This window comes from Sus scrofa, chromosome 7 (assembly GCF_054392235.1).
Source record: "Sus scrofa isolate SSC_HxYL_T2T_F1_AM1 chromosome 7, Sscrofa_HxYL_maternal_Yorkshire_Landrace_v2.0, whole genome shotgun sequence".
Lineage (NCBI taxonomy): Eukaryota > Metazoa > Chordata > Mammalia > Artiodactyla > Suidae > Sus > Sus scrofa.
This window is the reverse complement of record NC_139389.1, coordinates 10066870-10093823: the sequence shown is the minus strand read 5'-3', so window position 1 is coordinate 10093823 and position 26954 is coordinate 10066870. Positions and strand designations below refer to the sequence as shown.

Here is a 26954-nt window from a genome sequence, read left to right as displayed (position 1 = left end):
CCATGAGCCTTGGTTACCCGTGGTTCACGCCACACCCTCCTCCAGAGAACTGCCCTCGCCTAAAGGGAGACTCCTTGCCCAGAGAGGCCCAGGATGTCATGCTCCCCCGGGGAGGGAGGTGGCCTGCAGCCAATGAGTGATTAGTACAGGTCGTGCAAGTCCTGGACTCTTGCTGGGGCTGGGGGCGGGGTAGGGTGCAGTTCTGTCGTGCTGAACACCCTCTAGCTCCCTGTGGGGTCAGGCTGAAGCCAGACTTCACCAAACCCTCATTTTTGCCTGGCTTCTCCCCCTGCCATATCCTGCCTCCCTAACAGATTTCATCTGAGAGCACTCTCCCCGCCAAAGGCACTTGCACTAGAAACGCTACCTCGGGGTCTGCTGCTAGGAAACCCGATGTAAGACACCTGACCTATCCTGCGAAGTGCCCCTTATGGAGTCAGGTATTTAAACGGTTGTTAAAGTATAATACACATCATGTGAGGCAGGTAATGGTTATAAAGTAAGAGCCCTGAGCTGTGGCAGCCAGAGTGACCCTCTAATAGTGTCCTTAAGGCAGTTTGATGGCATTTAGGCTTCTGCTTCGCAGAAGAGCCATTTTAGTTCATACCCTAATCATAAAATTACTTTTCCATCAAACCAGAGTGCTTATAGCCCCCTCCCCCGCCTTTGGTGTGGAAGTGTGGTCAGAACCCAGAGAGAGGAAGACTAAGCTATAAAATGATGAAGACAAGCAGTGATTCTGGAGTTGCCTTCTTGATGTATACAGCATATGAGCTCTGCAGCTTACGGAAAAGTATATTCAGGGAAAAAGCATTTTTTTTGTTTGTTTTTTGTTTGTTTTTTAGGGCCACACTTGTGGTATATGGAAGTTTCCCAGCTGGGGGTCACATCAGAGCACCAGCTGCCAGCCTACGCCACACCCACAGCAACTTGGGATCCAAGCCATGTCTGCAACCTACACCACAGTTCACGGCCACACGAGATCCTTAACCCACTGAGTAAGGCCAGGGATCGAACCTGCATTCTCGTGGATACTAGTCAAGTTCATTACCGCTTAGCCATGACGGGAACTCCCACGAGCGCTGCAATTTTGAGCAGGGAGATGAGTTCATGGTTCACGTATCCCTCTGGTCTCCACATTTTACCATATACAACTCTTTTCGCCAGCACCTAAAAGGTGTGAGCTGGATGTGCGCATTAGTTTCCTACGGCTGCCAAACAAATAACCACAGATTTGGGGCTTAAAACAACAGAAGCTTATTCTCTCACCGTTCTGGAGACCAGCAGTCCGAGATCAGGATGTGGACAGGGCTTCGCGCCCCCTACACCAACACACACACCCGCCCCCAGTTCCACAGGGGAGAATCTATTCTTTGCCTCTTCCAGCTTCTGGTGGCTGTAGGCATTCCTCGGCTTGTGGCTGCATCTCTCTGCTTCATCTTCACACAGCCTTCTCCTCTGTGGGCGTCTACCTCGTTCCTCTGTCTCAAATCTCCCTCTGTCTCTCTTCCTAAGGACACTTGCCATTGGATTCAGGGCACAGCAGGATAACCCGCAATGATCTCATTTCAAGATCCTTCATCACATTGACAAAGCCCCTCTTTCACACTCACAGGTTCATAGGTGGCGATCTTGGTGGGGGGGCACTTTGGGGCTGACCACAGTGTGTACAGGTGTGTGCAGACACAACGACACCAAGCGGAAGAGGGACTTGCACATTGGAACCACCCGATCGGGGCCAGACTACACACTTCTGCTCATAGTGAACCTCGCAGCCTCCACGCCTTCGAAGCCATTGGGGAGGTTCTTGGTGTAGTTGTGATGCATCATTGTGCCAAAGCACAAACTGCGTCACATGTATGATGAGGTTAGTGCTGGCATAGGCATATGCACTTGGTCACTGAGTGGTCTAGCCGCCCCCCAGTGTTCTCATGTCACTGTGATGCTGCTGTTCTTGACCCCTGTAGATTGTTCTCATTACGCATATTGCATTTTAGGGGAGGGCATGCTAGGCTGCGGCAGAATTTGGAATTTAAGGATTTCACAAGTTGCTGGGCCTCTTAAGAATACCAAGGATTGGGGTTCCCATCATGGCTTAGCAGGTTATGAACTCGACTAATATCCATGAGGATGTGGGTTCAATCCCTGGCCTTACTCAGTAGGCTAAGGATCTGGTATTGCAGTGAGCTGGGGGCCCAGGTCCCAGAGAAGGCTTGAATCCTGCATTGCTATGGCTGTGATGTTGGCTGGCAGCTGCAGCTCTGGTTTGACTGCAAGGCTGGGAACTTCCATATTCTGCAAGTGGGGCCTTTAAAAAAGAAAAAAAGAATGCCAAAGATGAGATGGCCGGTAGCATAAGGCTCATATGAAGAACAGAAACTGTTGGTGACATTAGGAGACCAATAATTTCACAGCAAATGCCACTCCTCTTTAAACCATTGATATATATAAGTTAATTTTTTAATTTTTGTTTTTTGGTCTTTTTAGGGCCTGGAAATTCTCAGGCTAGGGGTCAAATCGGAACTGTAGCTGCAGGCTGAGGCCGTAGCCATAGCAATGCCAGATCCGAGCTTTGTCTGCAACCTACATTGTAGCTCATGGCAACGCCGGATCCTTAACCCAGTGAGTGAGGCCAGGGATCGAACCTGCATCTTCATGGATCCTAGTAGGGTTGGCTACCACTGAGCCACAAGGGGAACTCCTCTAAGTTAAATATTCTTAAGATAAGTAATTGCAGCTGAAGCAGAAACTAAAGAAGTCTTTGAAACAGTTTTTCAGATACAGATGTTCTGACATCTTTGAAATGTTAAAATTTTTGAAAGCCTCAGATACAGCTGGGCATATTTTTCCTTGCATATCTTTAAAGGCACTTAAGGGAAACAAACAAAAAAATACTTAAAAATTTAATTACCAAGCATCAAAGGATATAGAGCCATGACAAGAGAAATAGTGAATTGGGAAATAAATTGCTTCACTAAATTACTTTCTTCTTATATTTACTTAGATTGCAAATTAGGCCTTGAGGACCATCCTGATAAAATATATTTATGTATTTTATATAGTTATCATACATATTAATATATACTATACATAAAAATCTATACTATATGCTATCTCCATGCTATACCCTAGGTACAAAGAAACTTACTTTTAAAAATTCATTTTAGGGAGTTCTCATCGTGGCTCAGTGGTTAACGAATCTGACTAGGAACCATGACGTTTTGGGTTCAATCCCTGGCCTCACTCAGTGGGTTAAGGATCCGGCGTTGCCATGAGCTGTGGTGTAGGTTGCAGACGAGGCTCAGATCCCGCATTGCTGTGGCTGTGGTGTAGACCGGTGGCTACAGCTCCGATTGGACCCCTAGCCTGGGAACCTCCGTATGCCGAGGGTGTGCGAGCCTAGAAAAGACAAAAAAAAAAAAAAAATTTCATTTTAAAGATAACAGTAGGTTAGGCCAGAGAATTACTTTTCCTGGGATATTGGAAAAATAGCCCTTGTGCTTTTTGTCTCTATTGTAGCACTTTTCATCCTCTTCCCTGAAAAATAGGTTATGTAAGTAATATTCTTTGCCACAAAACTTAAGGACCTTAACTTCGCTCTCTTTCTCTTTTTCAAAAAATTTTCCACATGCTGCCCAGCACTGTGTATTGCATATACTAGGTACTCAAAAATGATGACTGAAATGCAGCCCACATGTCAGGGAAAGTACCCGGCTGAGTCGGAGGGTAGGCAAGTTACAGTCCTCAGTGATGTCTGGCGCTTTGGGGAAAATTTTACCATTATTCTTTAAGGATAGATTTTCCTTTCCTCTTCTCTTTTTCTCCTTCTAATTTTGTCTTTTCCTTTCACCTACCTCTTCCCTCCTAACCATCTGCTATGGACTGTCTGTGTTTTCCTCATCCCCCAACCCTCTCATCTGTTGAAACCTAACCTCCCCTCTGATGGTACTAGAAGGTGGGGCCTTGGGAGCCACGAGGGTAGAGCACTCGAGAGTGGGATTAGGGCCCTTATAAGTAAGATCCCAGAGCGCTCCCTCGCCCTTTCTGCCATGTGAGGACATGGAGAAGATAGCAATTATGAACCAGAAAGCAGACTTTGGGTTTTGGGGGTTTTTTCAGCCATGCACGTGCAAGTTCCCCAGCCAGGGATCAAACCCGAGTAACAGCAGCCACTGAGCCACTTGCAGTGACAATGCTGGGTCCTCAACCCACTGCATCCCAGCAGCAACTCCCAGAAAGAAGGCTTTTATCAGACACTAAATCTCCTGGTGCCTTGATCTTGGACTTCCCAGCTGCCGGACTGTGATAAATAAATGTTGGTTATGTATAAGCCACCGTGTCTATGGTATTGTATTAGAATTTAGATCAAATGGACTAAAACACTATGCCTTTGGCTGCCTGCATGGTGTGGAATCCACTGAAACTGTAGGTATTTCCTAGACTGCTGCATGGTGTGGAATCCACTGAAACTGTAGGCATTTCCTAGGCATTTCCTAGGTGGCATTGCCTGGAACTCAGGGAAATCCTGGGGAGGCTTGCCATTCCATGATTCCACCAAGAACTTGTCACACCCACCAGCAGCACCGAGGGAGACAGCGCAGAGGAAGTGAGTTTTCAAACTTCACAGGGAGTTCTGGTCCCCACTGCTACTCCATTCCAAATGTCCTTTTCATGTCACCCTAAGGAAATAAGAAAAAGGGCGCACACGCACACACGCACAAGGGCACATAGAAATCAATATGAAAGAAAGAAGGTGAGTTTTGACAAATGAAAAAGGAGTTACAGTGGACTGGAGAAAGCAGAAGGAAAAATTAAGAGAATCAGGAGATCGATAGTAGATTATCCTAAATAATTGTTGGCCCAGGTTCTTTAAGCTAAAATTGAAAATATTGCTCAAAGTCTTATGGAACAGATTAATAAAACATCCAGTTTCCTCTAAATTTAATAACTTTTGGTTTTCACATATATTTTATTGATGAACCCTGAATTGTAACTGTTTTATTCATACTCGAATAAAACCAAATAGTGCATTCGTGTTACCCTGTGTGATGCTGCAGAACGTTTGCACCCTGAACCCTACGCCCCAAGAACACTGTCTCTGGGTTTGTGGTTACAGCCCAGCCCAGCCCCACTTTTCTGGTTTGGCTAAGATAGCGTAAAAAATCCTTCCCCCTTAGACTGTTTTTTATCTGGCCTTGGACTCTCTGAAGGCTTTGTTTCTAAAGAGCATCAACTGTTTCTCTAAGTCCTTGCTTTTCAAAAAATAGACCGTGGACCAGCACCAGTGGCATCACCTGGAAGCCTGTGAGAAATACAGAAATCTTGGCTCCCACTTGGGAAGTGCCCACAGTCACGTTTGAGAAGCACTGTTGCTGTGCATGTGCGCTAACCCTGCCTCTTCAACTGGATCGTATTCACTGAAGGAATAGATTCTGCACTGCCCTGTTCATCATTGTGATTCTTCTTCTTTTCCTTACTCTTTGGCCAGAACCTAACATAAGGCTCCATACATAATAGGTGCTTAAAAATGCTGACCAAGGAATTCCCTTTGTGGCTCAGCGGTTCACGAACCCGACTCGTATCCATGAGGTTGCAGGTTCGATCCCTGGCCTTGCTCAGTGGGTTAAGGATCTGGTGTTGCTGTGAGCTGTGGTGTAGGTTGCAGAACTTCCTACGAACTTTTGTTTTAGGGCGAGTGAGGCCCTAAAAAACAAAACAAAACAAAACAAAAGGCTGAGCAAGAACTCCTCCTAACTTGGACCCCTTCCTGCTGCAGTTTCCTAGCATTGTTCAGCCACTTGCCATCCAGTTCAGTCTGCCACACAGCTGCAGGAATACCCTGACTCCCATCACATGTGGCATTGGGCCTGTTCGGGGCTCTAGGGTGGCGTATACATTACTGGTCATAAAGTGAACTTGCTGACCTCTGGGATTTCACTGTTAGTGATGTGGTCTTGCCATCAGAATGGTTTAGAAGGGATGCTGATAGAAGGGTCTAGAGCTGGGATCACAAAATACAGCCTGTAGACCAAGTCCAGCCTGCTGCCTATGTTTTGTAAATGAAGATTTTTTTGGGAACACAGCCACACCCATTGCTGTATGTACTATCTATGGTTACTTTTCATCTAAAAAGGCAAAGTTAAAAAAAAAAAAAGCAGGAGTTCCCGTCGAGGCTCAGTGGTTAACGAATCCGACTGGGAACCATGAGGCTGCGGGTTCGGTCCCTGCCCTTGCTCAGTGGGTTAAGGATCTGGCGTTGCCGAGAGCTGTGGTGTAGGTTGCAGATGCGGCTCGGATCCTGCATTGCTGTGGCTCTGTCGTAGGCCAGAGGCTACAGCTCCAATCAGACCCCTAGCCTGGGAACCTCCATACGCCATGGGAGCAGTCCGAGAAATGGCAAAAAGACAAAAAAAAAAAAAAAAAAAAAAAAAGGCAGAGTAGTTTTAATAGGCATACAGAGCCTAAAGTATTTGCTCTGACCCATTACAGAAAAAAGTTGGCGTAATTGATGTGTGTGTGGCAAGTGCAGTTCCCCTGGGTCACTGGAAATTGCAACAACCCTGTGATAGGCAGCGTTCAAAGAAGGCCTGCAAGATCCCTGCCTCCGGGTATTCACACCTGGGTCATCCCCTACCCTTGAATGTGGGCTGGACCTAGTGACTTACTCTGACCAAACAGATTATGGCCAAAGCCACGGGACATCATTTCTGTGATTAGGTTACAAAAGACTGGGACCCTGTCCTGCTGCTAGTACTCCCTCAGCCTGCACACTTAAAAAAAATTTTTTTTTAGGGAATTCCCGTTGTGGTTCAGTGGGTTAAGAACCCGACTAGTATCCGTGAGGATGCACATACAATCCCTGGCCTCGCTTAGTAGGTTAAGGATCTGGCATTGCCACCAGCTGTGGCGTAGGTCACAGGTGCAGCTCGGATCTGGTGTTGCTGTGGCTGTAGTGTAGGCCAGCAGCTACAGCTCTGATTCAACCTCTAGCCTAGGAGCTTCCACATGCTGCAGGTATGGCCCTAAAAAATCCTTTTTATAAAAGTATAGTTTATTTACAATGTTGTGCCAATTTCTGCTATATAGCAAAGTGGCCCAGTTATATATGTGTGTGTGCGTATGTGTATATATATACATATATATATATATATTCTTTTTCTCATATTATCTTTTGTCATGTTCTATCACAAGAGGTTGGATATAGTTCCCTGCGCTATATAGTAAGATCCACTCGCACACTTTGATGAAGTGAGCTGCCGTGTTGGAGGGGCCCATGTGGTAAAGAACTGAAGGCCCCTTCTAGCCAACAGGGCCAGCAAGGAACTGAGGCCCTTAGACCAAGAGTGTCCAGAAACGGCATCCAATCCTCCAGGAACAACCATGTGAAAGAGCTTGGAAATGGATCATTCCTGGGTCAAGTCTTTTCAGCCCCAGCTGACACCTTGAATACCTGTGAGGTTCCTGATCCACAGAAACTGATAATAAGTGTTGTTATTTTAAACCACTCAGTTTGGGGGTAATGTGTTCAGCAGCAGTAGCTAACCAATATCCTAAAGTCACACGACAGATCTGGGCACACACTGCCATCGTATTTTTCAGTCCCTGGAAGGATACTGTCGTGGACGTTTACTGAAACTGGCTGGCCAGTGTCTGGACCTCTTTCCCGGTGTTGGAAATTCCTCAGTGGTTGGGTATCAGCGACTCCCTTCCCATTAGGGCAGCATGTTCTAACCTTTTCATGTCATGCCAAGCATAGAAAATGAACGAGATATGTTAAGTACATGAGGCTACTCACTGCCTGACGGGGACCAGAACCACAGGCTCTGGCCACTCCAGGCCCACCTTGAATTGAAGGTCTCCGTAACTTAGCATCTCTGTAAGCTGGAAATGTCTGCTCCCTGGCAGCCCCTGGCATGAATATGCAACCTAGGCTTGGCCAAAAAGGCATGAACACCTTTATGTCTCTTTATAAATAGCACCTCACACGGGCCTTTCTAAAATGATGTTGATACCCTCTGCCACCTCCAGTATGAGGAGAGGCCCGAGCCATAGCCTCCTTCTCCGCAGCTGAAATCATTCATTTCTTGAGGTTGCTAGGTAGAGAGCAACCAGTAGCTTCTATAAAAAACTTCCCACAAAATATCAGATACTTTTATTCTCTCAGCCGTTCCTAGGATATGCAGAGTTCTAAATGGTTTCTAAGTGTGCTGACAGAATAAAGTACACCTTCATAAATAAAACCTTGATGACTATTTCAAGAAAGTCTGATGAGGCCTGGAGCCCATTTTTTTCTACCTTGGCTAGCCATCATTTAAATAGAGCTTGGCTTACATTTAGCTCGTTGCTGTGATATAAATGACAGACTTAGAACAATTTAAATACAATGACATCGTGTAATTTAAAGTGCAGTGGCTTGAAGAAAGTCATCAAACAAGAGGTTAGAATTATCGGATATTTTTATTAAGGAACAACAGGGCATCCAGTTGCTGGGTAATTGAGGGAAAAATTAGACTCAATGACTATTAGTTCTGGCCAGGCATTGAGGGCCTTCAATTAAATCACCATTTACCTACCCTCTTCAAGACAAAATAAATCTCCATTCAGCCAAAAACGTTCCTGACCTGTTTGGCCCAACAATGACCCTGGTATCTTTGGAAGCAAACAAAATACCAGAATTGATATCGTGTAGATTACATGCGGAAAGCTCGATTTTTTTGCCAGCTAAGGAAAGGATCACCTGAACGAAGGGAAGCGGTGAAAACAAAATAGTAATGTTAGGTAGACGGTCAGAGAGCAAAACTTGGCGAGTTGTGCCCAAGTAGTCTACCAAGCAAATCACTACTGGGAATTGCAAAGTAGGAAGTCCTATTTTTGACTCTGCTGACCTCAGTGAATATTTCCTTGTTTTAAAAATGAGCATAATTCTTTGCTACCTAACCACGAGGCCTGTGATGAAAATTAATGAGTCTATAAAAGGTTTTGATGCCTCTTGAAGCCCTTCCGAAATACACCTTGTGTTCATACGGTTCGTGTTCCTGCTCTTTGAAGAAATGCCAATCTTTATTAGTTTTCCTAATAAACGAGTGACACTTTCTGCCACTCCAGGTTCACTTTAAGGCCTCATAAAATTAGTAAAATGCTCCCTGTTTTAAGTGGGAGACTTCCCCCTCAGAAAGGGTTATGTTAGGTATTGAGGACCGTGAAGCACGCAGAGCAGTTGGTTTGTAAAGAGCGAGGCGGCCAGCCGGGTCCTGCACGGAGGCACGAGCTCGAACAGAGCCCGAGCAGCCGGCGGACGCCTCACCTCCGGGAACCCGAGCTCCTGCGTTCGGCCGGAGCTCGTGGACCGGGCTCGCGGCGGCGCCAGCGGGGCTCGATTACTTTCGTCTGGGCGAGAAGCGGCCCCGCCGCGCCAGCGGGAACCCTACGGTGGGGAGGTGGGGCGACGACAACAAAAAGAAGTAAAGTAGGAGGAGGTTCTCCCGGGGAGGAACCGGGCGGGCGCGAGGAGGTGACGGGCTCTCGGGGACGGCGGGGACGCCCGCGCCCGGCCGGCCGGCGGGCAGCCGGGGGACCCGGGCAGAAGCGCTCCGCCCCGCGTTGCCGTCCTCCCCAGCGCCGCCTCCGCCCGGCGCCGGGACCCCCGCGGGCCAGCCCCCGCCGCCCGCGCGGCCCCGCCCCTCGTGCCGCGCTCGCGCCTCCGGCCCCGCCCCCTCGCCCAGCGCCGCCCGCGCGCAGCGTCTCGCGCCGGCCCGGCCCGCCCGCCGGGAAACAGCCGCGAGAGCAGCGGCCGCGGCGGCCGCTACCGCGCCTTCTCCTCCCGCGCTCCCGCCTCGCCCCCGCCCTCGGCGCCTCGTCCCGGGCCCGCGCCCGCGCCCCGGCCAACGTTCTCTCGGGGCCTCCCCCGGCCGGCCGCTCACTCCCCCGGCTCCGAGCGCCCCAACCGTCGCGCTCTCTCTCCCTCCGCGCGCGGCCAGCCGCCTGCTTCCGGGGCGGGCGGACTGGGCGCCTGGTGCCGGCGGCCGCAGCGACAGCGCCCCCGGGAAGCGGAGGAGGAAGGAGAGAAGAGGTGGAGGTGGCCGCAGGCTGAGTCGCGGCCGGGATGTCCGGGCAGCCGCCGCCGCCGCCGCCGCCGCCGCAGCAGCAACAACAACAGCAGCAGCAGCTGCCGCCGCCACCGCCGGCGGCCGTGGCCCCGGTGCCCGGAGTCGTCTTGCCGGCACCCCCGGCCGTCAGCGCCGGCTCCTCACCGGCCGGCTCACCAGGCGGCGGCGCGGGCGGCGGCGGTGGCGGCTTGGGGGCCGCGGCGGCCGCCCTGCTCCTCCACCCGCCGCCGCCGCCGCCGCCCCCGGCCACCGCGGCCCCGCCGCCGCCCCCGCCGCCCCCGCCGCCCGCCTCGGCGGCCGCCCCCGCCACCGCGCCCCCCGCACCCCCGGGCCTCGCCGCGGGTCCCGGCCCGGCCGGAGGCGCCCCGGCCCCGGCCCTGGCGGCAGGCAGCAGCGCCGCGGCGCCTTTCCCGCACGGGGACTCGGCCCTGAACGAGCAGGAGAAGGAGCTGCAGCGGCGGCTCAAGCGCCTGTACCCGGCCGTGGACGAGCAGGAGACGCCGCTGCCCCGGTCCTGGAGCCCGAAGGACAAGTTCAGCTACATCGGCCTGTCTCAGAACAACCTGCGGGTGCACTACAAAGGTACTGGGCGTGTGTCCTGCGGTGGGAGCAGGGCCGCCGACCCCGGCCCGCCCCCGCCCCCAGCCCTGCCCGGGCCCGGTGCCCTCGGAGGGGACTCGCCACGGGCTCTGCTGCTCCGAGGGCGGCCTTGGGGTCGGGAGAAAGGGGCGGTTCTGGGCAGGGGAAGGTGAGTTTAACGCCCTCGGATCTAATGGAGCTGGTAATCCCAGGCCAGGAGCAGGACACCTTGGGGGAATCCAGGATGACAGGACATAACTCGCTTTCTGATTTCCCTTCGAGATAAATCGTAGGGCCGGGATGGAGGAATCTCTGGGCTCGGAGTTGGGTTACATTGTTCTCCAGGTGGTGGTGGGTCAGGCGCTCTCCTCTTACGTGGGGGGAAGAGAGGCACGGTGCTGAGGGATAATTTCTAATTAAGGGAGAGCAGGGACGTGTAGGGGGAGGAGTAATCAGTGGAGGATTTTGCCCAAAATTAGGCCAGAAACCGTCTAGGGGGACAAAAGGACCGGGGCCCAAGTTTGGCGTCGGTGTATCTTGCTGAAAGCTACGGGAGGGTAAGAGAGGTGAAACCTCTGGAGTACGTGTTTTCTTAGGGGAGCAGAAACCTACCTCTGCTGATTGGAAATGCCCCGTATTTATGCGTTGGCATTATATAAAGTCCTGCTGGAAACAGGGATTTGTTTAAAATGTTTTTTAGGATATCAGAGGAAATCGCCTGATGTTTTTCACCTGCAGTTAAAAAAACAAACATCCTTAGGCTCAGAGCTTGTCCCCCTCTTCCCTCACCTACCTCTCCTATGTGAAAACAAAGCTTTAAGCAGATCAGTTGTATTTAAAATTATAAATGGCCATAGGAATTTTTGAAATGTAGTCCAAATTAATAGCACACATCAAGTTTACTTGTCTGAGGTGGGGGGGGGGATCAATCCAACATATCAGTCTATCCGGAAACAAATCCAGTTTTTTTAGGCCCCAAACCTGCTGCTTTTACATTCAAAGCAGCCTCATTTTGATTGGTTTCAAAGGGAGGGTCTTACTCAGATCCTAGTGACGTGGAGATAGAGGGTATAAACCACCATTGTGGTGAAATTCTTCAAGTTTACCCGACTGAAATTTGAGAAGAACCTTGATAAATAAGTTACTATTTAATCAGAAAGGAGAATGGCCGCAGAAATCTCCCAAATGATTTGGCTGCAAAGAATAACACACAAAAATAGGCCTTGTTGAGTAGTCTTTCCTTTTATCCATAGATCCAGAAAAGTACTTTCAATTTTAAATGTTATGGGTCTTAATTGAAATGGATGAAAATTCCAAAATATTGGACCTCGACTTTCTCTTTGGTAGAACATTTTGTTAATATCCTATGAAGACTACTATTTAATTTGTTTTAATTTGTGTGAACATTGCTATATTGTGTAAGTATTTACCTCTGATCTAGCTACCAGAATGCTTTTTGTTAGACCCCACAAAACTTTAAATTTATGATTAATGGTTAATAATTAGCTTACAAAATCAAAGGAAGAAGATCGAGGAGATTACTGAACAAAGGATTCTAGCTTTCCAAGTTCTGCCATCATTTGCGATGTCAAGCATTTTCGCAGCCAGGGCCTCAGTTTCTTCCTCTGAGTGATGAGGGAATTGAACTGGGTGATTTGTAAGGCAATTTCCAGCTCTGAATCTCTGTGATGCCTAAGATTTGTGATTACAGTTTACTTAGCACTGTAACATGCCTTGACTAGTTTTACCAGCTCCTTTTACGTAAAATTGATGATTTGGGTCAGGGAAAAGTGCATCTTATGTGAAATTGGTTGGAGTTTGGAGTATTTATGACCCTGCTGTCTCCGTTATTTTTCCTGTTGGCCTCTTTATTACTTTGTATTGTGTAATACTAAGATTCACTTTCTGGAAACTTCACTCTTTTATAAACATAAACATTATTTCTGGAAGAACAGATTTTGTTGTTTGTCATCTTTTTTCTTTCCTCTCCCTTTCTTCTGTCTCCCCTTTGTCTCTTCCTTCCCCCTTGTCCCAAACATGGACTCTTTTGCCCCCTTTTTCTGCCTCTTCCTCTGGTCATTTTTCATGTGTGTGAGTGTGTGTGTGTTTTTCCTGTTGTTCTTCTGTGTGCCTTCGGAGTGGACCACCCCAGAAGTTCTGCACATCTGAGCACAGGGGGGGATCATAGGTAGTGGTAATCAAACTTGCAGTGACAAAATCACATTAAAAACGACTGTTCATAAAGTACTTTTGTATATTAGAGAATTTCAAAAGATTGATGATAATTATTTTCCAGAATGATGAGGATTTTCCTGACCTTTGAAGTAGAAATTTCTTTTGCTCTGAAGTATTCTGTTTTGAAGATGTTATTCTCCTAAAGTGGAGTTACTCTTTGGAAGCAGCGAAGGTCCTTAACCGAATCAAAGGGATTAATGCCAGCTCTGTACACAGACTTGATTGCATTGCAGATGAATTGGGTGTGTTGACTGTATGTTAAAAATTTTAAAAACACTTTGCTTAGCAGTCACACACCAAATGTTGAACCTCTCAAGAATGGCCCCTTTTATTTTTAAAATTCTTGTCAGCTTTGAATAAGTACAAATATACGACAAACTTAGACCTAGTTGTAATGATAACTTTATCCCAGCCTAAGCATTTTAATGAATATGACAGAGTTTGATTAGTCTGAATGTTTCGGTTACAGGTTGCATTTTTATATTTGTGAAATTCCTACTCTTTGGATACTTTGCAAAGTGTTTTGATACATGCGCTCAGGAACGTGTCAGTGGATTGGGATAAGATGGTGGAATTCTCATTTTAGACATGAAAAAGTAGGAGCATCTGGAGGTTAGATTTTCCCAGTCCCAAGTAAGCCAGGATTGGAAACTAATTTTCGCCGATTCTGTATTGAGTGTTCTTCCCACTATACCCTGTTGCCTGTTTCAATTTCTATGAGACTTAGTATCTCAAATAGATAAAATCCAGTGATCGTATTTATAACCTTTTGAAGAAGAGTTGACATTGAAGGTACTTCCTCTGGGGAAGAGTGCTGCCTTGAGTACACTAATGCCAAGGAAAAGTCCAGACACCTTGATTATCCCGATTTAGGGCAGCTTGGAAGAAATGTAAGATAAGTGAAAGCTAGGAATGGTAGGAAGTGTAATGAGTAGTGAACCGCACCTTCTAATTGAAGCGTTATGTATGAATAGTAACCAAATAGCTTGAGCTTTTGCTGCGCCTGTTACCCCTCCCCTCAGTATCACCCGACATTGGGCCTGAAACACTTCCTAAATTTAATTGCTTATCTAATTTCTTGCACTTCTTTGTGTAGAACAGATATCTCAACAAATATTTGCTTGCTTACCAGTGTAAATCTCTTTTGAGATTTATGGGAGGTGATATAAAAAGGTTCTTTAGAATCGAAGAATTTAAAAACTGGGTTTTTCCCAGGGATCCCTTTGTCGGAATTTAGCTTTAAAAATACTAGTCAATAATAGCATGAGTTAAGTGAATCTAACAGTCATACTTAACAGAAAGTAGACTATAATAACGATTTTTTAAAATGATGGTTTATTGAGCAGTTGCTATAGGGCAGATATTCTTTTAGACAGTTTGTATGTATGCCTAACTATTTATTCATTTCATTTATTCAGTGAGCTTTTAGTGAATATTGACTCTTTTTTTTTTTTTTTTTTTTTTTGTCTTTTTAGGGCCGCACCAGCAGCATATGGAAGTACCCAGGCTACGGGTCGAATCCGGGCTACAGCTGCCAGCCTACACCACAGCCACAGCAACACCAGACCCAGGCTGCACCTGTGACCTACACCGCAGCTTGCAGCAACGCCAGATTCTTAACCCACTGATCAAGGCCAGGGATCGAATCTGTATCCGCATGCATACTAGTCACATTTGTTTCTGCTCAGCCATGATGGGAACTCCTGAATGTTTACTCTGTGCCAGGTTCTGGGCACTCGGTGAATAAGATGCTGTCTGTGAATTCAAAGAGCTCGGAGGACATAAAACTGTGTAGTAAGGGGAGTGTTTTAAAAAGCACTGTGGTAGGTGGGCGGAGCATCTGCTCCAGGCTGACATTGGAAGGGGCTGAAGTTGTTGGGTCAGGGACAGCTTCTCGAAGGGGAAGAGGCCAGTGGTCAGTCTTAAAAGATGAGGATGCTATCGGGGAAGAGAAGGGGCTGGGCATTACAAGGGAAAAAGCATAGAGGAGAGAATTACTCTGTCTGTTTGGAGCTACAGGCAATATGGGATGGTTGGGATTTAAGTGTGTGACAAGGAGGGAGCAGCTGGGAAGAGATCGTGCGAAGCCTTATAGAATGTTTTATTGAGCTTAGATCATCTGTAAGAGATGAGGAATCATCAGAGGATTTTAAATAGGAAGTGCCCGGCTCATTTTCGTCTTTGTCAGATTGCACAACTAATTGGAAGATGGATTCAGGGGGCGCGGGACTGAAAGCAGCAGCCTCATCTTGACCCTGTAAGACGTCAAGACCCAAGGCTGGTCGGTGGTGGGGTGGAAACGATCAGACCTGCTGTGACCTGTGTGGAAGGGACCCTGACGGGATATGATGGGATGATAGAGTAATCAAGGATGGCGCTGGCTTTCTAGTCCTGTTAGTTTTTTGCAGAGGACTCGATCCAATAATGAGTGCAGGGAAGTAGTACAGTATATTTGGAGGTACGTACAAATGGCAATCACGATCATACCACCGTCGGACTTCTCGTAAACCAGAAGCCAAAAATCCAGTCTTAGAGAACGAGCAGAAGGAGGTCTTCTGGAGTTAAGGTGGCTCTGTAATCGCCACAGCTGGAGTCCAAGATTGTCACTTTCTTCTAATGTTAGAGTGACCCAGCTACAGTACTCGCTTTGGTTGCTGTCTTTTCTTTTCCTTGCTGCCTGGTTTATCCTTTCCTTCTTATTTTAAATTCCTGATAGACTTAGCACATCGGCCTAGCTAATTGCCCCCAGGCCCCCGTCCTTAGCTGGGCGGAGCTTTTCGTTGTCTGCCGTGGTGTGAACTGGTGGTCTTCTGGTAGGTGCTAACCTGTGTTGAATCAGCTCTAGGGACATTATGAAATACAGAGTGTTTGCCTGGCACAAGGGTAGTCTGGGCCCCACTTCCTTCTGTAGGGACGGTGCCGGGGGCAGGAAGAGCTGGTACATAACATCACTGACCTGAAGTTGGGAGAGAGGTTGAGGTCATGACTGATTGGTGAGTCACCTCCAGCTGGTAGTTGAAACTCAGAGTGTATGAGAGAAAGTAAAGTGAGACGAGCAGTGGGCCAAGGATGGAACCCTGAGCGACACCAGCACTAAAAGACTGGGAGGAGCCCAAGAAGGAATAGTTAAGAGGCACCTGGACAGAGGGAGGGTGGTGTCACAGAAGCTGAGCAGAGGAGTATCAGAAATGAGGAAGTGAACTTTAGTGTCAGATGCAACAGATAGGTTTAGTGAGCTGGGCACAGAAAAATTTCCACTGCATTTGGAGATGAGATTGTTGTGGCCTTAGGCAGAGCTGTTTGAATTGAGTGATGGGGGCAGACATCAGAGTAAGGGAAATACTGATGAGGAAAGAAGCAGTATCTGGAGGAGAATGAGGGTTAAGGCAATTTTTTTTCCTCTTTTTATTTTTTTAAATTTTTTAAATTTTTTGTCTTTTTTAAAATTTATTTTTTTAGGGCCGCACTCTCAGCTTATGGAGGTTCCCAGGCTAGGGCTCTGATTGGAGCTGTAGCTGCTGGCCTACACCACAGCCCCAGCAACGCCAGATCCTTAACCCACTGAGCGAGGCCAGGGGTCGAACCCGCAACCTCATGGTTCCTAGTTGGATTCGTTTCCACTGCGCCATGACGGGAACTCCTTCTTTTTATGGCCGCATCCACAGCATGTGAAAGTTCCTGGGCCAGGGAAAGAATCGAGCTGCAACTGTGGCAGTGCCGGATCCTTTAACCCACTGCACCAGTCTGGGGATTGAACCCACACCTCCTCAGCAACCTGCATTTGGAGTTTTAACCCACTGGGTCGCAAGGGGAACTCCCAAGGCATTTTTTTTTCCCCCAATGGCTGATGGTGGAGTTACGTTGTATCTGGGATTAACTTCTAACATCAATGTGTAAAACGTAAATCCACATAGTTAAAAGTATCCCTCAAAAGCCCTTTAGAAAGTACTCTATTGGAGATATTGTATCATTCCTAAGTAGGTCCTGTTTCAGTTTCGCTGTGTGGGTAAAACTGAAGTGACATAAGTGAGATGAGAGTATGATGTTTGTGCAAGGTATGACGTCCCAATCAATGTCTACAAAATTTAACATTTTAACAAGTAAGATAAATAGTAACGATACCTGGTTTTAATAGCTTAAAGTTAGGGAAAAAGTTCACTATGCTGACCACCAACCCTGGTGCATTCTTGACAGTGATTTGTAACACAGGCATAGAATTTTATGGACAGCGTCTATGTTTTTAGGACACTTTGCCCTTGCAGGTTGAGGAGAAGGAGAGTAAAGAGGGAGAGGATGAAAGGACTAACCCCGGAGCTTGGAGGGAGGAAAGAGGTTCAGAAGCTGAAGACGTTTGGCCTTGAAGAGGAGGGAAGTGTGCACTCTTCCTTTGATGATAGTGGAGCGAGGGACAGGTGTAGACAGAGCACCTGGTGAGAGTGGAGAGAGAGCGTGACCCCATGTGACGGAGTGTATCATGGTGGCGTCCCTTCTTATGACAAAGGAAGCCAAATTGTTTGCTCACTGAGTTTGAGGACCTAAAGTGAATGAGGACGATGTGGACCAGGCGTTGGGGGAATGGGGAGCAAGCTAACTGAAGACGTCTAAGTTGTCATCGTGGGGGATCCCAGCTGACGTCGGCAGTCCACAGTGGTGGCTGTTTGCAGGGTGGCTGGACTTTATTCAGCAAAGGCCAGCTGCCCGGAGCAGGAGCAGGAGCAGGGAAGGTGGATTATAATGTTGATTTAAGGCTGTGGTTTTGCTGGTAGGGGAAGATGGAAGGATAGACCAGTGAGGGAAGTCAAGATGTTTGAATGATGACCACGTCGTATACTATCCTGGGAGAGGAAGAAGAAAAGAAACGAAGAAAGGGTTCTGGGAATTCGAATTCCCTGGATATTGATAAGTGCAGGAGTGAATTCTTTAGGAAGGGGAGAGGGTGGGGGGTGTGTCCTGGGGGAAGACGTCGGTATTTCCGCTGTAATGCCAGGATTGCATTGCTGGAAAAAGCTCGTGTTTTCCACAGAATTGCACACTAAAAGTAACAGGGCTTATGGGAAAAATTGGGCTGGAGCAGACCACTTAAAACCTATGGAACTTTGTAACCAGAGCACTACAAAAATATCAGTCTTAGTAAAATACAAGCCCAGTTAAATTTCTGCTGCCACTTGTGCACAATATCACTGGCTGTTAGATCCTTCACAGCCTTCAACTCTGGGGTTTGGTCTCCTTGTTGGAGATGTTAAGTTCTTGCCAGTCGTTTAATAAAATTAAAAAAAAAAAATCTGATTCAGGGTTTAGTCCTTTTCACCATTTTTTTTTTTTTAAACAAAGAGGAAATACTTATCTTAGCTATTCAAGTGGCTAAAATCCAGAGAAAACCTGACCATCACAGTTGCTGGTGAGGGTGCAGAGAACGACAGGAGCTCTCAATGCTGCTTGTGAGAGTGCAAAATCACAGCCACTTTGGAAGATGGTTTGGCAGTTTCTACTAAAGCTAAACATAGTTCTACCGTATGATCCGGCAGTTGTGCTCCTTAGTATTTACCCAGCTGATTGGAAAACTTATGCCCATACAAAAACCTGCGTGCGAAGGTTCCTAACTTTTCTCATCATCACCAAAATCAAGAGGCAACCAAGATGTCTTTGAGTAGGTGAATGGGTAAACTGTGGTACATCCAAGCAATAGACTGACACTCAGTGATAAAAAGAAGTGAGCTGTCCCTGCACACAGAGACACATACGGATCTTAAATGCACATTGCTAAGAGAAAGACGCCAGTCCGAAGAGATTACATACTGTGTGATTTCAGTTAATGTGACAGAACTCTGGAGCTAGTGAAAAGATGAGTGGTTGTCGGGGACCTTTAAGGGGAGAAAGAGGGGGAGTGAGGCAAAGAACGGGGTTTTTTAGGTCAGTGGAAGTCATTCTGTGTGATGCTGTAATGTGTGTTTCACAAACACGTAGAATCTCAGGCCATAAAGAGCGAACCTTAATATGTACATATTTTAAAAAATCTTAGATGGGAAGGGGGAAATCCTAGGATAGGATGTAGAATGTGACAAAATAATGTATCTTACAGATGTATGAAAGAGTCTCAGAGAGGAGGAGGGAAAGGCACTGACCTGAGTAAGTAACTTTGGAAATCGGTGGAGTTTGTAAAACTAAAAGTATTGAGTTCTTGTTGCTAAGTTGTGTCCCATGGAGATACAGATGAACAATCCTGATATACTGGGATTTAACAAGTCAGCGGGCGGTGGAGGGTGGGAACTGGGTTTCTAACCATTGAAGTGGAATTTTACAGGTAGGCAAAGGGTTGTGTTAGAATGATCCATGCCATAATGGATTAGAGTTGGGCTCAATGGTATAAACTCATGTATAGCTTAGTATGTACACAAGTGACTACGTGTAAAAGTGTAAATGTGTGTATATATAGGGGTTAGTATACACACATGTTACTTCCTTGCTCTTATCGGAGAGAGGGCCTAAAAGCAGTGATACCTCAGCAGCAAGCGTACCTGGTACCTAGATCTTGGGTTCTAATGCCGTTTGTTCGTAAAAGGAACCAGGGCTCCTTGGGGAAATAGCCGATTCTAGGACTGGGGCAGGAAACACACAAGTTGAGCTTCCAGCATCTTGTAGTGCCAGAAAGTAACAAACAAAACCAAAAAACACATAATGGAGGTATGTCAGAGTGCCAAAGCAGCCAACTGAAAAACCTCCCGGTGACTAAACGGGGAACAGTTTGAGCAACAAAAGGAATGAAGCAGTGTGGAATTATAACCCAAAGTAGAAAGTAAACATGCATGAGATACATGAGTCCATGCCAGTATTAAAAAAGAAGAGGCCTCTTAGCACTTCTTGATCTGTATTGTACTTGCCTTTTTCCCAGATGGCTGGATATAGCAGCAAGTATAGAGTTGCTGAAGCATCAAACACAGTGTACAATAGGAAAGAAAACCCTTCTGTAGGAGTCTCGTTTTTTTTGACTTAGGGCCTTTAGTATTTTGCTAAAATCTTCTAACTCATTCATGTCCCGGGAAAGGCTGTGTTATGACCTGAATGTCTTTATTATGCTGACATCATTCCCGTGCTTACCAAGTGCATGTGAGCTAGTTTGTATTCAGGAAATGTGTTTTATAGCAAAACAGACTATAGAGTTTAATATTTCTGAGGTGGAATAGTTTGAGGGCATGTCAGAATCCAGAGTGTGGCTCTGGGAAGAGTGATTGAAATCAGAGTGGAAGTTAGAGGGAAGAAGGAGGTCCTGGAATTAAAATGCAGGAATAAGAAAAACAATCACCAAAAAAGTGTCGTGTGTGTTGATGTGCTATGGAGGGCATATAAAAAAAAGGACGTTCGATGGACTCAGAGAGGTTAGAGAAAGAAGACGTGAGGAAGTAAAGCTTGAACTGGGACGGAAAGGCCAGGCAGGGCCTGGCCAGTCTGGGAAGGAAGGGCACAGCTTTCGGGGTAGCAGGGAGTAGCTGGGTCTGGCTGGTGGGGCCGGAGCAGAAGGAGGTGGAAAATGCTGAGGGAGGCCGAGATCCAACAAGGGTTTCAGGAAGTCTCTTTTTCTAGGCCGAATGGGAGGTACATTACCTGTGTTGAGGGCTAGCGGTACAAGGAAGGCAGTCTTAGACGTGGCTGCATGTTGGGGGGGTGGGGGCTGGGGTGGGCTTGATTCAAGTCCTTTCTGATTCAGTCGAATGCCGTCAACAGATTGTTTGACCAGGAAGAGCTGACCTTGTTAGCCTTAGAGTTCTGAAGTAATACATGTATTTGCTTCTTGAACCATCTAGAAAGCACTTAACGGTGAAGACTGTGGGTTTTTGTATTTTTTTAACTTTTTAATTTTTTTTTTTTTTTTTTTTTGTCTTTTTGCCTTTTCTAGGGCCACTCCCGCGCGGCACATGGAGGTTCCCAGGCTAGGGGTCCAGTTGGAGCTGTAGCCACCGGCCTACGCCAGAGCCACAGCAACGCGGGATCCGAGCCGCGTCTGCAACCTACACCACAGCTCTCGGCAACGCCGGATCCTTAACTCACTGAGCAAGGGCAGGGACCGAACCCGCAACCTCATGGTTCCTAGTCGGATTCGTTAACCACTGCGCCACGACGGGAACTCCGAAGACTGTGGTTTTTAAAATGCACACTTTAAAAGAGGCATTCGTGTGCGGTTGTGCTTTGGTCACCACAGAATTTAAGGTAGTAAACGTCCTGCTGATGAACAGAGTTAGAAATAGGCCCTTTGCTCTTTTAGTCCCACCTGAAAGTGGTAAGAATCCTTTTAATCTTGCATCTCAACTTTTTCCTTTAAAACTTTAAAGTTAATTTTAAAATGAAACAAATCCTTTCAACGATTTCAGAATTGTCTTTAGTGTCTAGGTAGAGCATAATGAGTATCATTGAATCTTGAAGATTTATAACCGTGTAGTTCTTCACAGTTATTTTTGCGTAATGGAAGGATGTAGAGGATTTTAATTCAGACATGGATTTAATGCATGATTCTATCAATTTGGGGCAAGTTATATAACCTCTGTAAGAATGTCTTCATTTTTAAAAATGAGGTTAAATAATACCTGTTTCACAGATGGTGACTGAGAAAAATCTGTACAAAAGCACCTAATACTTTGAGATTGTTTAGCCTCTAATATTAGTTTCCTTTCTCTTTTCCTATAGAAGTAGCTAGAATAGGAGGTGGGAATACATGTGAAGTGATCCCAGAATGCTCATTGTAACCGAATCCTTCCTGTGGGTTCAGGGCTTGCTCTGAATCAGGCTTCTAGAATTTAAATCCCAGGGAGAATCCTGGTTTGGGATTCTCGCTCAGCAGTACCCCCTGGGGAGAGTTTCTCCATCTTCCCTTAGCTTCCTTAACTGTGAAATGATAATAAATAGTACCTACTTCATAAGTTGTTTCGAATGTTGAAAGGAATTAATATATACATTGTGTCTATTTATTAACCATTTTTTACATTGAAGTATAATTAATGTACAGTGTTGTGTTTTAGGTGTACGGCAAAATGACTCAGTTATACATACACATATATATGTTTTAAGGTTCTTTTCCATTATAGGTTATTACACAGTATTGAATATTGTTGCCTATGCTATACAGTGAGTCCTTGTTGTTTATCTGTTTTACATATAGTAGTGTGTATTTGTTAATCCCAAACTCCTAATTTATCCATTCTCCCCCCACCCCCTTTGGTAACTTTCTGTTTTTTTGTGTGTCAATTCAATGCCCTGGAATGGTGCCTTTCACATAGTATTAAATGTATGTCATAGTATTAAATGTATGTCAGCTATTATCCGTAAAAGTTTTGGGATAAGGGAATCTCAAGGTATACTTAAACCGAAAATAAAGGCTGGTTGATTTAGGACTCCAGAGTTAATCAAGGTATTCTTTAGTTATTTTTAACTGTTTAAATTTTAAAAATGCTTTTCGTATACATGACCTTTCCCCAGGCAGCTCAATTATTTGAACATAAGTTTACTGAAGAAAGATGTTTTGCTGAAGTCGTAATTTATTAAATGCCTGTTTTTAAAAGGTGACTAGTGTATCATTCTGCAGAATTGAGCTGTTTTTTCTTCTTTTCCTTAGCTCAGTATAAACGTTATCTGCATGTGTTAAAGCAGTTTTGTTGGCGCCTCTGTGTTGCTGCTTACATTTTTTTTTTATTTTTATTTTCCCACTGTACAGCAAGGGGATCAAGTTATCCTTACAACTGCTTACATTTTTATCTTCTAGCTAAGTGTATCGCCTCTCAGCGGTCACCAGGCTGAGAACTTCTGCCCATAACACACACACTTAAGACCTCTGTGAGCGGCCATAGACAAGAGCAGCTGAGTTTATTCCAGTTTCTTTTAGGCCATGTGAACATGTGCGCATTTGCATCACAACTAAACATAACTGTTTAATGATAGGGTGTGCATTGATAATTTGGCAGAGTAAGGGAAGATATGTGTGATTTTTTTTTTTTTTTTTTTTGCAGGGGGTGGGGGTCGTGGGAGAGGTGGGCTATGCCTGCAGCATGTGGAAGTTCCTGGGCTGGGGACCCACCCTGCACCACAGCAGTGACCCGAGCTGCCTCAGTGACAACACCGGCTCCCCAACCCACTTTGCCATAAGAGAACTCCCTAAGATATAACTTTTGACTTAAAAGAGGTGTTTAGTTTTAAAACCAAATTGGTAAATTTGAGAGGGGGAGTTCTGCTAGCCATGAGGGTGATTAAGTTAGAGTCCGACTGAAAGATGAATGACACAAGTTTGTGTTGGGTGAAGCGTATCTAACTAGAACACCTGAGTGATGATTGCGAGCCTGGTTTCTCCTACAGACCTTTGGGGGATTGGGGAGCCTGTCTCGCTCCCTCTCTGAGTACTTTCTGACATGCTCCTTCAGCTTGTGTCTTTAATCTTCTGGTGGTTTTATGGGTATATTTCCTCTGCTCACTGGCTTTGTTCACGTGCTAGCTTTCAGGGTAATTTGTGTCTTGGGCCATGAACAGGGGAGGTGATAGGAGTAAAGAAAACCCTTTGGGATTAGATTGAGGAATAGCTAATTCAGAAGTTTAAATCCATTATCTAAAGATTTCCTAAGCATGTCAGCAATAGCGTGGTGTTATATTCCTTTGTTAAAAAAGAAAAGACAACTAGAGGTTAGATATGTTTATCTGGAGGCTGTTATTGACCAAAGCAATTTTATGGATCAGCCTTTGTATAGAATTAATGATAAGAGTATGTCCAAGAACAAAATTGTGAATTCTTAAAGTAGGAAAGCTGTTTCACCAATTGAATCTAATTGTATAAAATTTCACTTAAAAATATACTCTCTGATACAGATGCTTCCGGTTTAAAAAGTATAGGCCCTTGGGAGTTCCCATTGTGGCTCAGTGGGTTATGATCCTGACTAGTATCCATGAGGATGTGGGTTCAGTCCCTGGCCTCGTTCAGTGGATTAAGGATCCAGCAGTGCCGTGGCTGTGGTGTAGGCCGGCAGCTATAGCTCCGATCCGACCCCTAGCCTGAGAACTTCTTTATGCCACCGGTGCAGCCCTGAAAAGCAAGAAAATAATAAAAAAAATAAAATAAAAAGTAGGCCCTTTGGCAAAAAGTGCTGTTTAGGAATTTTATAAATTATATTCAAATTTAGATCTAATAAAAATAATCCTTCTCATCGTGTTCTTTAATTGCAGCTTTTTGTTTCTTAAAAATACTGTCTATCTTAAAATACTTTAATTTGCATAAAGGACTGCTAGGTTCACTGTGCTTACATTCTGAAATTTTAGCAAAACTAGTAATAGTTTGGAGAGTTCCATGACTCATTTGTGCTACTTTTCATATTGGATCAGTTGTGATGATGAAAGTTTCATTAAGTCTTTGGTTATTTGTACTGATGGGAGCAGAAATGTATATATCATTCAGAACCCATATTTGATTCTGAATTATTTGTTAAGATTTTCATTTGACTGTCTTTGTTTCTTTCTTTCCTGTTTCTCATGCAGGTCATGGCAAAACCCCAAAAGATGCAGCTTCAGTTCGTGCCACGCATCCAATACCAGCAGCCTGTGGGATTTATTATTTTGAAGTAAAAATCGTCAGTAAGGGAAGAGATGGGTGAGTGTAAATTTTGGTGGGAGAAATCATTTGCTTAAAGTTAATTATTTTTTGTTTCAATTCATAACCATTTATGATACATAACAATTGGAATTTTGTGGAAATGTCGGTAATTGCAAAAATGGCATCTGAGTATTCCAGTGTAGCAGGTTGGATCTGGTTCTGCTTAATACTAGTTGAAATTAACACTTGGGTTGATGAAATTACCAAGTTTTTCTACTAGGTTTGTCAGTAAAATGGAGAATTGAAATAAAACAATAGATTATGACTCATTTTCCATGCCTTTCTTACACTGCCATTTCATTGCCATTTTCTGAATTTCTGCTGAGAAGTTAAATCTCTAAGGTAGTTAACCAGAGCTAAAAGGTGGTTCATAGATATTTTACAGGGGTGGGGGCTCAGAATTGTGGGTACAGATGAGGGACATTGTTTGCTCACAGTTGGCGGCGAGTCCCCAGAGTTAGGATGTGGTTTAGGAGTCTCCAAATGGGATCTTCCTGTAGATGCTGGAATCAGCTTTTATGTCAGCTTTTCAACTTGGGATTGTGGGTGTGTGGGTGTGTGTGTGTGTGTGTGTGTGTGAACATCAGAATCAGAATCACTTACGGGATTATTAAAAATACAGTAGTTGGGGGTCTTACCCTAAAAATTCCTTAATTAGTATTTTCAGACGTAGAGCTTGGGCAAGATAGGCATTTTGAGGAAATGCCACATGGAATTTCAGTGCATATCTCTGATTGAGAGCTAATTACCTAGAATCATTGGATCTGTCTGCTGGTATATTTCTTGATAACTTCATTGTGGGATCAGAGATCCTTTAAAGCATCTATAGAGTCATTTGTCCAGCTACTGAGATAAAATTATGAGGCTGTGTGAGTTGACCTGTAGTGGAAGTGAGTCATTTAACCCCTCATGGTGCTTCTCTTTATTTGACATAATAAGTGTATTCAGTAGATTTTTCCTCTTACTTTACTTACTGAGTATCTTCAGTGTCAACAGTATGGAAAGTACAGAGTGAAACCTTGGATTCAAGGATAACTTTTTATTTAACTACCTCAGTTTTCCCAGGGTGATGAAGCCAAAGATGAAATCAGAGAATCCAAGGATAAAGTGGTTGAGAGACCCCTGATTGAAATAGGCACATGACTGTAACCGTTTCTAACTCTTCTAACTCTTCTGCTGCGTACTCAGTAAGCCAGTTCTTTTTATACTTCAAGTAATACCATCAACTCCATAATGCCGGTGTTGCTCAGGATAATTCCCAGGGTTCTCTTTACCTGTCATTCTGCATATTCTGTCTTTGCCTGAGCTTGGCCTTTTGTTTTGATTGCTGCAAATACCCTGACGAGTCTCAACTCCAAAGCTCAATTCCCTTGAGCTCTAGACCAATATATCTCACCAGATGTTTGCATTTGAATGTCCCACAGGCACTTAAATTTAGCTTGTTTAAAATCTTTTTCTCAACCCCACTTTGGTTAATGGTTTCACCATTGGTGGAAACTCAGAATTTCCTGTCTCTAACTTTCTCTGTCCATTTCTACAGTTTCTGCTTTAGTCAGATCTTAGATGTTTGTCCTCTAAATTACCAAGGTCTCCCAATTGCTCCCTGTTTTGCTCTCACGCCTGTCTGTAATGGTCATCTGTCTCCTTTCTAATACACAACTGACCTGTGTCTGTCCCTTTCTTGAGATCATTTGGTACACCCTGGCTTTCAGGACAAAATCTAAAACTTAGCAGTGTCCTTCATGATGGGACTAATACCTTTGTAATTTTTCAGGCTCATCTCTTTTTTGCCAGGTTCCCTCATCATATTTTTTTCTTGCATTTTTGATGTTGGGCGTATCTGGCCTGTAGTAAGATGCATGCACCGTTTGTAGTGTGTAGGTCTGTGAGTTTTGACAGTCACGTGTGTCGTGTAACCATCACCTCGCTCAATCTGTAGCACAGTTCTGTCACCCCCAGAGTTCCTCCACACCCCTTTTGACCTAGGCCTTCCCCGTCTCCAGCCCCTAGCAACCACTGACTGGTTTTCTTCCTTTATTGTTTTGCCTTTTCTAGGGTGGTATATAAATAGTCTTTTAAGTCTGGCATCTTTCACTTAGTATAACGCATCTGAGGTTCAGCCCTGTTGTTACCTGTATTGGTACATCAGTCCTTGTTATCACTCAGTGTATGATGGAACCAACCAAGTTTGCTTATTTACTCTTCAGGTGAAGGATGTTGGTATTATTTCCAGTTTTTGGCGATTAGGAATGTAGCCATGTAAACACTTACGTGCAGGTTTTTATATAAACATGAATTTTCATTGAACTTGGGTAAATACCTAGGAGTGGAATTACTGGATCCTTTGTTAGGTGTGTTTTTTTTTTTTTGTTTTTTTTTTTTTAACTTTATAAGAAACCGCCAAATTGTTTTGCAAA

General features: G+C 45.3%; 1 protein-coding gene across 2 annotated transcripts in view; it reads left to right on the top strand.

Annotated features, from left to right (window-relative positions):
- Positions 1 to 9768: 9768 nt before the first annotated feature.
- The window catches only part of RANBP9 (RAN binding protein 9), an 82135-nt gene continuing 64949 nt past the window's right edge, over positions 9769 to 26954 (top strand). Inside the window, exons 1-2 of one of the 2 annotated variants that reach the window (XM_021100196.2) lie at positions 9769 to 10688; positions 24423 to 24534. In XM_021100196.2, coding sequence (XP_020955855.2) covers positions 10103 to 10688; positions 24423 to 24534 — 698 coding nt within the window. In that variant the 5' untranslated portion in view covers positions 9769 to 10102. The remainder of the gene's footprint in view (positions 10689 to 24422; positions 24535 to 26954) is intronic. The other variant, XM_084967372.1, reaches the window with a different exon arrangement.